At 42.0% G+C, this 13,763-nt stretch overlaps 1 protein-coding gene across 1 annotated transcript in view; it reads right to left on the bottom strand.

The window, feature by feature from the left end:
• Window positions 1–11,935, bottom strand: part of vwa8 (von Willebrand factor A domain containing 8) — a 200,185-nt gene extending 188,250 nt beyond the window's left edge. The window contains exons 1-2 of the mRNA XM_033032907.1: window positions 11,672–11,935; window positions 8,867–8,944 (exon numbers count right to left, since the gene is read on the bottom strand). Coding sequence (XP_032888798.1) covers window positions 8,867–8,944; window positions 11,672–11,810 — 217 coding nt within the window. The 5' untranslated portion in view covers window positions 11,811–11,935. The remainder of the gene's footprint in view (window positions 1–8,866; window positions 8,945–11,671) is intronic.
• Between the last annotated feature and the right edge of the window lie 1,828 nt (window positions 11,936–13,763).

Here is a 13,763-nt window from a genome sequence, read left to right as displayed (position 1 = left end):
GAATAATTGACATTTTGGGTTGAGACCCTTCTTCAGACCTGGTCTGAATGGTCTGAAGAAGGGTCTCGACCCAAAACTTCACCTATTCCTTTTCTCAAGAGATGCTGCCTGACCCGCTGAGTTACTCCAGCATTTTGTGTCTATCTTCCATGCAAACCAGCATCTGCAGTTCCTTGCTACACGTAAAGCTAGTTAACTGAGGTCATAAAATTTGAAAATGAGTCCGAAAAGCTGCAATATGCCCTGTTCCTAAGCTTACACTCGGCCTCAGCAACAGTGCAGGAGGTCGCGGCCAGAATGATCAGAGTACGAGTGGAATCGAGAATAAAAGTGGCAGCCAGCAGGAAGTTGAACTTAATGCAGGTAAATGGTCTTACAGAATGAGTGGATATCTGGTCCAAATCATATTTCAGAAGTTAAATAAACCATGGAAATTGTGGATAATCTGGTTTAGTCTCAGTTTGAAGACCCAGCAAACTGATGCAATTATAAAGAAAGCCTATCAATGCCTCTGCTTCCTTAGAATATTGAGGTGATTTGGTATGTCAACGAATACTCTCTTGAACTTCTACAGGTGTACAGTGGAGCGCATATTGACTGTTGCAACACGGCCTGGGTTTACAACTCAAACACCCAGGAACAATGAGGATTGCAAAAAATGGTGAATATTGGCCAGTCCATCAAGGGTACTGACCTCATCACCATCGAAGGGATCTATAGGAGGTGCTGTCCCAAAAAGGCAGCCAGCATCATTAGTGACCCACACCACCCTGGCAACGCTTTCATGTCACTCCTGCCATCGGGAAGAAGGTATAAGAGCCTGAAAACTAACATCCAAGGTTCAGGAACAGCTTCTTCTCAACAACCTTATTGAACACCACAAACTCCAAATAAACTCTGAACTACAAACTGACTTAAATGCACTTGGGACTTGGGGAACATTGTTATTATCTTTGCACTATATTGTTGGTTTGTTTTTATATATTGAACTTTCTTTTGTTGTTTATTATGGTGTCTATTGAGTACTATCTTCACATATCTGTTCTGCTGCTGCAAGTAATAATTTATTTGTTCCATTTCAGGATAAATGACAATAAAACACTAATGACTTGAATAGAATTTGTGCCCAGTCCAACCATAGTAGATACTGTTTTCTACAGGCTTAGTTGAAGAAATCTCTACTTATTTAGTTCTTTATTAACCTTGAAGTATGGAGGCATAGGTGAGGTCAAGGAGGTTGTAACAGATGACACCAGTGTACACACAGAAAATTACACTCTACTTTAGATCCCACTGCCAAGCCGCAGAATGCGGATAAGTAATCTTCATAATCACTAAAATATTTTTGTGACTTTAATCAGAGTTTCAGTTCTGTGGTGCTTCTGAAACATGATTAACAGAATTCTGGGGGAAATGGGCATATATACTTGTAACAGCACATTTCATGAGTTGAAAAGAAAGATATGAATTAGTTATTTGCAAAGGAGAAGGATCAAAGGATTTTATTGAGGATAGGGAAGATGGCATGAGATCGGGACATGATTATTAAGGCAAGAGAATTAGTATAAATGCAAACATCCTAATTGACATCAACATTACAACTTTAATTTATAGAACAAATGTTAACATGCATAAACAGCCTGAAGGTGGCAATTTAAAATTTCAAAATCCCACTCATTAATTGTTTAATAAATATGAATAAAAACTAATGGAAGGAAATAAAAAGTTCTGTGTATTTGTATCTCCTATTTGTTAGCAGTTAAAATGTTTGAAATACATAATTTATGGGAAGTAATCAAATATAATATTACAGCCAGAGAGTTTTATTCATATTTAACCTTTATTTGAAGATGGTACTCAATCACCATGAAGAGAATGTGTTTTCCTGAGCTTAATGCACTTTGAGATTTCAAGATTACAGTTGTATCTGTGATATAAGAGTCCCTATTTGGAAAAAAAATAAACAGCAAACTATTAGATCTCAATAAAGATCATAAAATGTAATATAATATTCAAATAATTTTGAAATTTATTTGAACAGAAACTGCTGCATCATGTAGGGAAATTTTCTATTAGTACAGCTGAATGAACATTAAAAATGCCTTCTGGAAAACAGTATTTTCAGCAAATGCTCAAATTGCTGAATGTACATTTAATTCAATCACAGCTGTGAGCAAACAAATCATATATATGAGTTCAAAAGGGAACTGCAGATTCAGGATTTTAGGAGGGGATTTATAGAGAACCTAATGACATAAAAATCCACATTTGTCCATTCTGTTATATCAGAAAATTCAATTACTAAAGAGAGAATTGGGTGCATAAAAAATTCAAAATGTATCTTAAACAAATTTGGGAATCTGGTGCTGGATGAGGCAATAACAATGATGAATTCACATCGGCATATCCTAATAAAAATTCGGACAGTAGAATTTATCTGGGAATTTTTGAAAGTACAAAATAGTCTTATTTCATAAACAGGGTTAAGTTATATAGATATCTATCACAATTTTAAACCATCGCTGATAATAATAATAATAATAATAACTAGACTAAGTGGAACCCGTTAGGTCCCAGCATCACACGGGAGGGCTGGTCACCAACGCAATATTCCACCTTTCCACCAATATTGCTCGCCAGTGGGTGGGGGGGGCTTTCTGTTGCGCTAGTATGGGTGTTGCGGGCCGAATGTACTGGTTTTCAGAGGGCTAGTATAGACATTGTGGGCAGAATAGATTCTTGGGCTGGCAGCCAACTGTTGCAACGATTTTAAAAGCCAAGCCAAGGCAAACAATTTGGCTGCAGCCACCTGACAACCAAAATTCATTTTGTGAACACAAACTTTTTAAAAAGGCGAGGCAAACAATTGGGCAGCAGTCACTTTACACCCGCATCGAGGGGACTCACCGTGGAGTAGACGTGTGTTCAGTGTTATTCGCAGCTCAGAGAGCCGTGACCCTATCGCTTCCTGCGTCTGGCAGAGACTGAGTGAGGGACTACACTTCCGGGTTTTATAGTCCCTCCCCCCTGCCGCCAGCGGGGGCAGCAGAGAGAATGGCGAATTTTTAAAAAACATTAATATCTCTCTGATTTTTCATCGATGGGAAAAATCCTCCGGTCCCGGAAGGTGGAGGGGGGCTCTGCGCGAGGTGGCCAAAAATGATGGCCGTAGGTGACGGCATTCTCTCGGAAATCGCAGCACAGTGGGCCAAAAGCGGTCAAGATCAGACTTTTAGTAATATAGATAATAATAATATATTTTATTGTCATTGCACATAAGTGCAACGAGATTTGGTATGCAGCTTCCATTCGATGTCATAACTTAAATAACTAATAAAATTTAGATTTAGACACCCCGAGAACATGGTTTATAAAAAGAACATTAAAACAGTAAAACAGTCAAAACAGTTCAAACAGACTAAAGTGCAGATGTGTCTGTGCGACGTGACCATCTGAGGGAGACAGTCCATGGAGGTGGGGGGCACTCAGCAGGGCCGGTTCATAGCCGCTATAGCTCTGGGAATGAAGCTGTTCCTGAGTCTGGAGGTGCGGGCGTAGAAGGCCTTGTAACGTCTGCCGGAGGGAAGTAGTTCGAACAGTCCATTACAAGGGTGTGAGGAGTCTTTATGGATGCTGGCGGACTTCCTGAGGCACCGTGTGTGGTAGATGCCCTCCAAGGCTGGTAGCGGTGTCTCATTAATCTTCTGCACTCTGTGGACGACGCACTCTCCTCTCCGCCTCCGTGCAGCTGAGATACCACACAGAGATGCCATATGTTAATATGCTCTCTGTGGTGCAGCGGTAGAAGGTTGTCAGCAGCTGTTGGGGCAGACCAGTCTTTTTTAATGTTCTCAGGAAGAACAGTCGTTGCTGTGCCTTCTTGACCAGCGCAGCGGTGTTGGTGGACCATGCGAGGTCCTCTGAGATGTGAGTGCCCAGAAACTTAAGGCTAGACATTCTCTCCACACTGTCCCCGTAGATGGAGATTGGAGCGTATTCTCCATTATGTGACCTCCTGAAGTCAATAATCAGCTCCTTGGTCTTGGAGGTGTTTAATTATTTCTAGCCCTGATAGATCAACAAGGAAACATATAGGCTTATGGCAAACATGTATTGTCTGGCAGTCAACAAGGAAACAATGTTAAATATTTTATGCTGCTTTTGTTGTTGGAAATGTATTTCATGTGGAGAATGCATATCTACAGTCTAGTGAAAAACTTTTAATTTGCTGAGTTCAGCATAGTTAGACGTGGTAGTTAATTTGGGAGGATGCACCACAACTTGCACAGTTGGAACCATGTCATTTTTGGCTTATTTCAAGTCTGATCAGTATAATCCACATCAAACCAATTGCAGTGGGTGTTGGGTTCATCAAGATTAATTAGTTCTTCACGTTCATTGATGTCCCTTCTTTCTTCAAATGGCAGAGACATTCAGGTGACATAGGCAGTCATAGAAGGCTCTGCAATCAGAGGGGCAACTGGTGGGTTGAACCTGTCCTCATATTGTGATAGATTGGGAACAACATGGATGTTTCTTGACCAACTTGCAGATTATTCAATAGAAGTTAAGCCAGGAAGCAGGAATCAGAGGGGAGTAGCATTAAGAGTTCACAAAATACTGAGTGTGATTGCAACCAGCTGAGTGTCCATCTCTCCTCTCTCTGATATGAGTTCTGTTACATCCTCTATCTCTGTTCACTCTGTGATTCCTGCTGCTCTCCTGCTCTTTGGGTGTCCACGGGTTGCCTGCCTGATGATTAGTGTCAAATTGAAGCATGGTATTCGAACACAGTGTCCTGGAATATCACGCACCAGATCCCCAAAATAACTCAGCTACTCGAATTCCAGGGAGTTTCAAGACTGAATCTTTGCTGCTGTGTTCCTGACTTTGACTAAACTCTTCCACAACAAACCTAAATTATTAGGATAGTGCCTCCATTTGTATTTACAAAGGCAAATTGTCAAGAATATTCTCTTACAGAACAGAGCTCTTGCGTTATAATCAGAAAATGCTGAGGATACTCATCGTCTGTTAACATTTCGAGGTCAATAATCCTTCATCAAAACTGTTGAAGGACTGGGCTGAGGTGAATCTGTCCCTGGATCAGAATTAACATTTTCACCATTTATCAGAAATATGATACAGTTAAAACTATATCATCAAGATCAGGCTTTGACTTGACCTCCAACCTCATTTGTATAAGTTACTCTCATCCCCTCATGTGAGTTTTGGCCTGTAAATTTAGTGGTTCAACATCCACTTGCTCAACAAAATAACAGAATCACTGGGATAAACAAATATAAAGTACACATTAAATCAAACATTAAGACCATGGGACTACTAACAACTAAGTTAGTCATAAAGCAAAGCCACTTTGATTATAAATGAAATTGTGAAGCAGTTGCCATCAATTTTCATTTGGTTTTCGTTCAAGCAGCTCTGCATTAACAGTGCTTGTTCAGTAAAAAATTTCAGGCGTCATTGCAAAAGAAAAGCAAACATTGGATGGGATTTAGATCATTATATGGTCAGTTGAAGTATACAGTATGCATTCCCAACAAAATGACATTTAAACAGAGTGACATCATGTTACCAAAATAATTAAACTGCACATCTCGCTAAAATAATCAAACCATTAGCCTGCTTCATTTAATATTACTAAAATGATTACAAATGCATCATTAAATTTGCTAATCCCAAAATAATTAAACAGCTAATTTTGTCAAAATTGAAAGATAATACGTCACTTGCACAATTTTACATAAATGAATTATTTCATCTTGTCCATTTTAATACTGATAAACGAATCAAACTACAATCATCCACCATTTGTTATTTTAATATCAAAATCAGTGGCACAACTTTATTAACTAATATGAAACTAAATTTTGACAGTCATTCCATTAGCCATTTAGTCTTATAACAACTTCAAATCTGTTTACAGTCCATTTGAAAATAAAATTACTCTTATCGCAAATTGTAATTAAATAGCAGTCAACATCCTGGCAACCTTCTATCATCCATTCTCTTTGATCTTCTTGGGGTGGCTTCTGACCAGGCTATATATATTGTTTGGATTTAAATCAAACTAGCTAGAACTGTAAACACCTCTTATACAGGTCACCTCTGCCCCAGAAGAGATCCCAATGATCCAAAAATCTAAATCTCTGCCCTCTGCACTAAATCTTCAGCCACATATTCAACTGCCTTATCTTCCTGTTCCTACTCTCATTGGCACATGGCACTGAAAGTAATCCAGAGATCCTGGAGATCCTATTTTCCAGCCTTTTCCGTAACTCGCTGTACACATCTCTCATTCCTTTTCCTATGTCATTTGTTCCAACATGCACAATGATTTACGGCTGCTCCCCCTCTCCCTTGAGAATGTCATGTTGCTGCTCCACGGTATCCTGGACCCTGGCAGCAGGGAAGCATCCTGGAGTCTCCTCCACTGCTGCCACAATATCTCCTGTCTGCACTAAACTAAAGAGTCACAATGGCTTTGCCTGACATTACCCTTCATGGCTGTGCCTCAGAGCCAGGCTTGGTGCTACTGCTGCTCAACTCAAGCCTTCTTCCATCAAAAGCATCTACATTAGATTCTGCGTCAAGAAAGTGGTATCTATTATGAAGGATCCCACCATTCGGCCATACCATCAAGCAAGAGTATTGACATCTGATGTCCCCATTATCCAGTTCAGGAACAGCTCCTTTCCTGCAAGTATCAAGTTCTTAAACCAACCTGCGCAACCTTAATCCTACCTCAACAACTGAATAGTATGGTCCACGTCATGCACTACCATGGCCTCGTTTTTTCTCTAATTGTATTTTGCACTAATGTCATGCTTTGTCTTTGCAGTTCCTTTATAAAGTATAGTTTTATAAATAATTAGTTTTTGTATGGTTGTCTGGGTCTAAGTCCTTGTGATGCTGTATGCAAGATTTTTCATTGCATCTATACCTCACCATATTTGTGTACGAGACAATAAACTCAAATTGACCTGACCTGGGATTGCATTGTCATTTTAGATAACCCTTTTCATTATCCACTCTACCATCAATATGTTTCTGCTATCTGCAAACTTATTAACCATGCTCACATCCAGATCTTTAATGTAAATATCAAACAACAATGGACACATCACCAGTCACTGTAACACAACACTTGCTACGCTTCAAGTTTGAAAAATAACCTGCTACCAGTATCTTCTGTCTTGTTTCAAGCAAATTTTGTTTCCAATTGGCTAACTCGCCCCCTGTGATCTAACCTGCCAGATGGGCATACCATGCAGCACCTCATTAAAAGCCTTTCTAAACTCCCAGTAGATGTCAACCACACTGCCATTGTCAATTTTCTTTGTCACCTTTTCAAAAAGTTCAAACTCAAGATACCTTTTCTCACGCACAAAGCCATGCTGACTATCCCTAATTTGTACTTGCCTTTCCAGATGCATGTAGTTATTGTCTCTCAGAATATCCTCCGGTAGCTTACCCCTCACTGATGTTAGGCTCACCAGTCTACAGCTCCCAGTGTTGTTGGGGATGGAGCTCAGGATTTAGATTTGGCGACAAGGAACAGCGATGTATTTCCAAATAAAGACAAAGGGTGGCTCCAATGTACCTGCTGTCCTTGCCCTTCTTGGTGATTTATATGTCAAGTACCAAGTAACTGCCTCATTATACATGTGATGCAGTTTTAAGCCACAAAACACCAGTGGAGGAAGAAATAAACATTAAGGCTGAATGATGGAGTCGCCATAAATTGAGTTTCCCTTTCCTCGTTGGCAATGGGCTTTATGACCCTTGTTAGAAAGTTGTCTTGATCAATCTCTCTGTATCAAAGATGACAACACAGTCAACCATGGACTAATGAGTCACACAATCAAGCTTACAGATTCCTTCTCACCATCTGAGAGGGCAAAGGTATCTGGAAGCACCACCACTTCCTGGGTCTCCACCAAGACCCACATCATGCTGACCATCATTGCTGGGTCAAGATTCTGGAACTACCTCCATAAGAGTATTATCTGCCACATAGTACAAACAGCTGAGGTTCAAGAGGTTGCTCGCCATCACCTTTTCAATTGTGTCGAGGTACAGGAAGCAGTGAAGAAAGTTGGCCTTCATTGCGAGGATTTGAGTTTAGAAGCAAGGAGGTCCTACTGCAGTTGTACAGGGCCCTGGTGAGATCACACCTGGAATATCTCCTAATTTGATGAAGGACATTCTTGCTATTGAGGAAGTTCACCAGGTTAATTCCCAGGATGGAGGGACTGACTATGATGAAAAAATGGGTCGGCTGCGCTTGTATTCACTGGAATTTAGAAGGCTGAGAGGGGATCTTATCGAAACATATAAGATTCTTAAGGGATTAGACAGGCTGGATGCAGGAAAAATGTTCCCCATGTTGGGGGAGTCTAGAACCAGGGAACCCAGTTTAAGAATAAGTGATCGGCCATTTAGGACTGAGATGAGGAAAAGCTTTTTCACTCAGAGAGTTATGAATCTGTGGAATTCTCTGCCACAGAAGGCAGTGGAGGCCAATTCACTGGATGGTTTCAAAAGAGAGTTAGATTTAGCTCTAGGGCTAACAGAAACAAGGGATATGGGAAAAAAGCAGGAATGGGGTACTGATTTTGGATGATCAGCTATGATCATATTGAATCGCGGTGCTGGCTCGAAGGGCCGAATGGCCTACTCCTGCACCTATTTTCTATGGTTGTATGTTTCCATTGCAAGAATATCTTCATGATTATCATTAATTTGAAACCTATTCTTATAACCTCCACACTTTTACAGTCCCAACAAAGTAAGTCATCAACCTATGAAAAGTTAAAAGTACACAGGTAATAAGTATACTTACTGTGTTTCATGGGGACCAATTCAGGATTTGTAGGTTGTTTCAGCTTAAAATGAACATCACCAATGCTAACTGTGTCTCCTACAAATTTAAATATAGATCCAATGAATCTGAACATTCTCAAAACATCTGTCACATCAGTCAACTGCAATGAGTTACAAAGTATCAGAACAAGTGGCATCATTCCAAAATTATTTAGTCAAGATCCCCAGGTACTTTAAACTATTCACACATCACTGGTTGAATAATCCACCAAAATAGCAACATAAGAATCGATAAATTTGGCCCCAAATATATCAGAAGCAGATTAATTTTTTTAAATGGAAAGTGTGGGGAGTGAAAGGTGGCATGCCATGGCTGATGTGTGGCTGTGTACCAAGGCTGGACTGGGGGAAGGTGCTGGCGAGGTGGTGGTTTCATTTGGCTCAATGAAGATAGGGTGGAACTGAGGTGGGTGGAACCCGAGTGTTGAATTGGGGCTGGGGGAAGAAGATGTAATGGTGCTCCAGGGTTTGGCTTGGAGGAGCAACAAGGGGGAAGTGGGGTGTTAGATCTATGGGGGAAAGGGGGGTGGGGGTTGTGGTGCAAAGGTGGTGTGTTACAGAGGCGATGAAGTGGTGGGGCTGGGTGTGGAAGGTATGGAATTGGTTTGCAATGCATTGAGGGATAGGAAGTTATAGAGTTAGAGTTAGAAGGATGGGGTTATAGGGATGGGGCAAGGGCAGGCAGTTGTGGGCTTAGAAGGATAGTCATGTTGCTAAAGCAAGGATTCCATTAAGCTGGAAAGAGTGCAGAGGTTTTCGAGGATGTTGTTGAGACTCAAGGGTCTGAACTATATGGAGAGGATGAACAGGCTATATTCCTTTGAGCCTCGGAGACCGAGGGGTAATCTTATTGAGGTGTATTAAATCATGAGGGGAATAGAGAGGGAGAATGCATGTAGTCTTTTACCCAGAGTAGGGGATTGAAGAAGCAGAGGATATAAGTTTAAGATGAGATGGAAAAGCTGTGGAGCAACTGAAAGAGCTGTCAGAGGAAGTAGTTGAGGAACGTACATTAATAAAATATAAACGACACTTGCACAAGTACATGGATAGTAAAGGTTTAGAGGGATATGTGCCAAATGCAGGCAAATTAGACTTGCTTATATAGGGCAACCTGTTCAGCATTGATGATTTAGGCTGAAGGGCCATGCTGTATGGTTCTAACATCCCTGAAATTCCATTAGCCATTTAGTCTTATAACAACCTCAAATCTGTTTACAGTCCATTTGAAAATAAAATTACTCTTATCGCAAATTGTAATTAAATAGCAGTCAACATCCTGGCAACCTTCTATCATCCATTCCCTTTGATCTTCTTGGGGTGGCTTCTGACCAGGCTATATATATTGTTTGGATTTAAATCAAACTAGCTAGAACTGTAAACACCTCTTATACAGGTCACCTCTGCCCCAGAAGAGATCCCAATGGTCCAAAAATCTAAATCTCTGCCCTCTGCACTAAATCTTCAGCCACATAGTCAACTGCCTTATCTTCCTGTTCCTACTCTCATTGGCACATGGCACTGAAAGTAATCCAGAGATCCTGGAGGTCCTATTTTCCAGCCTTTTCCGTAACTCGCTGTACACATCTCTCATTCCTTTTCCTATGTCATTTGTTCCAACATGCACAATGATTTATGGCTGCTCCCCCTCTCCCTTGAGAATGTCATGTTGCTGCTCCACGATATCCTGGACCCTAGCAGCAGGGAAGCATCCTGGAGTCTCCTCCACTGCTGCCACAATATCTCCTGTCTGCACTAAACTAAAGAGTCACAGTGGCTTTGCCTGACATTACCCTTCATGGCTGTGCCTCAGAGCCAGGCTTGGTGCTACTGCTGCTCAACTCAAGCCTTCTTCCATCAAAAGCATCTACATTAGATTCTGCGTCAAGAAAGTGGTATCTATTATGAAGGATCCCACCATTCGGCCATATCATCAAGCAAGAGTATTGACATCTGATGTCCCCATTATCCAGTTCAGGAACAGCTCCTTTCCTGCAAGTATCAAGTTCTTAAACCAACCTGCGCAACCTTAATCCTACCTCAACAACTGAATAGTATGGTCCACGTCTTGCACTACCATGGCCTCGTTTTTTCTCTAATTGTGTTTTGCACTAATGTCATGACAAGCAGGGAATAGTGAGATATTGATCATGTGCAGGCATTGGCATATATCGCAATTTTGTTTTAACACCTGGAATGCCATGCCAGGGAAGGTAGTGTAGATATGATAACATAGCAGCAATTAAACAAATAAATGAACAAGCAGGGAATAGTGATATATTGATCATGTGCAGGCATTGGCATCAAGGTTGGCATATTGAATATGTTGACTGCTATTCCGAGGTAGAATGAAGTGGATCTTTGGTGGAGTAGTTGCCAAACCAAGTTGTGTTGCATCTGAAAAGGATGCTTTCTACAGCGGATCTGCAGATTACATTCCATTGATTCCATTGTAGTAGTATTGGGAATTATTTTAAGTAAGGATTACATGAGGTTAGGGATTATACGGGTATGCATAAGGATCCAGTCTGAAGAAAGATCTCGACCCGAAACGTCACCCGTTCCTTCTCTCCAGAGATGCTGCCTGTCCCGCTGAGTCACTCCGCCTTTTTGTGTCTATCTTCTATGTATATGGATTATTCTGGGGTTGAAATGTACAGGATTATTTGGGTGAGATGATTCTGGATGTGGGATTACATATCCCTGCCATTATTTTGAGGTTAAGTGGAGCTCGGGGGTCACCAGCAGAAACCAAGCGCCTCACCTGCTGCCGTCGCCACCCGTCTCACCCGTGGCAACGACGGGCACCAGGCTCCACTCAGTGGCCGCAGCACGATGTTCCTGAGTCGCCATAGGGCTGAGCCCCCGGCGCCTCTCTGTACAAACAGCAACCGGGGTTGCATTGCGGGCCGAGAAAGAGAAGGGGGAAGAAGGAAGGGAAACCTGGCGGCCTCTACGCCGCTGGTCCTGTCGCTGGGGACGGGGGGGGGAGAGCCGGCCGGTGCACGTCGGGTTGGTGCGTCGCTCAATGGTTTCCGTCGGAAATGGATGACGAGGCGGGCGCGGCTGTGTCCAAAGGTCTTAGAGCAGCTCTGCGCTAAGATCTTTGGCTGTGTCCGGCTGTGTCTGCTGGGGAGGCTGCCGCGAAGAGACTGGACGCTACAGTGGAGTCACACCCGGCCGAAGGCAAGAAGTCATAGGACCGCACAGAGAATGATCGGAGCGGTGACTGTGCTTTGATGAGAACATGTCTGTGGGCTTCTGGACTGTTGCCAGGCGCTGTGAGCTCAGGGCAGTGAGGGAGTGGAATGAGGCATCGCAGGTGATTTCGGACCTGAGAGTTTGGGGTCATAAGCAGAGGAGAGAAAGGTGTGGGATATCGTAGCTGACTGCAGGTATACATGGGGTTAAGGTCGCAGGGTGAGGTTAGAACTAGGACAGTGCCATGAAACTTCTTCTTCTTGCCTATGGCGTGCACAGCCTAAAGTTGTAGTTGTAGGATAATGTGTATAAGAAGGAACTGCAGATGCTGGAAAATCGAAGGTAGACAAAAGTGCTGGAGAAACTCAGCGAGTGCAGCAGCATCTATGGATCTAAGGAAATAGGCAACGTTGCCGAAACGTTGCCTATTTCCTTAGCTCCATAGATGCTGCTGCACCCGCTGAGTTTCTCCAGCACTTTTGTCTACCTTGTAGGACAACTTGTACTATTTGATCTTATTTGATTGTGCACGCCAGGTTGAATGCATTCGTTGAAAAAGGGCGGACCACGTGAAGGTTGCAATCTCCCACCCCAATGTCATGGATAAGCTTGATGTAAAGGTGGGCGTTCATTTTTATTTCAAAATAGACTTTATTCGAGAAATAAATAAATACAATACATGATCCTTACAAAACTACATCCAACATTTTCGGAAGCTATACATACATACAATACAGTTTCCTCAAATCACAATTTTACTCCACACTCATGCAGCCCACTGGCGTGGAATCCCTTCCCTTATTTTGAGGGGCATTTCCACCACACCCTGCCCCCATGTCCAGCAGCGGAAGGACTCGAGACTGTCGCCCTCCCCCACAGAGCCTTGGTGCTGGCTGCACCAAGCTTCAGTGTGTTCCTCAGTGGACTGAAGTCCCACTCCGCCTTCCAAGAGTGCAGGTAGCAACAGTTTTAGGGAAAAGTCTTATTTTTATGTCTTCTATGCTGTCAGAATCTGATTCTCCCCATATTAAATCAAAATGTTCCCATTGCTTGTATTTAATATTAATTGTTTTATATGATCATCAGGATTTAGTCTGAAATAAAGAATGGTTCTACAGTTGTATTTGTCTTCCTTTAATCTGAAATATTGTCACTGACCAATGGCATGCACTGCTTATTTTATACATTGTGATCAACATCAGATGCTGGAAGTGGAACTTTCCCATGTTCCATCATTGCCTGATCATTAGCCTCCATAATATGATTGCGAACTTGACTACCCATAAGTACAAGGCACTCACCACTGAGGACATGATCGTCATATGGGTCATGAAAAGAAACCTAATCATCATAAGAAAAGTGGGAAATGGTGGCAGAAAATCATAATATCCCACCTGCAATTATCGCGACCTACTTGACAAAGACTGGATCACCGCTGACCATCAGCCGAACCTTTCAAGTGGAAAGAAGCAGATGCAAACCTAATTTGCCTCAATGTTGTAATGGTTTTGCTGGGCTGGTTTCAGCAGGTCTGAACCTTCTTGAATTCTCACCTTGCTTTCTGAGAGAAAGTGATGGAATTTGTTAAGGAGTTTGGTACTGACCGTTTCAGCATCATGGTTAACATCTTTCAAAAACTGTCATGCAATGAACTC

This window comes from Amblyraja radiata, chromosome 14 (genome assembly GCF_010909765.2).
Source record: "Amblyraja radiata isolate CabotCenter1 chromosome 14, sAmbRad1.1.pri, whole genome shotgun sequence".
Classification (NCBI taxonomy): Eukaryota; Metazoa; Chordata; class Chondrichthyes; order Rajiformes; family Rajidae; genus Amblyraja; species Amblyraja radiata.
Note: the sequence above shows the minus strand (reverse complement) of the source record. Positions and strands in the feature narration are given on the sequence as shown.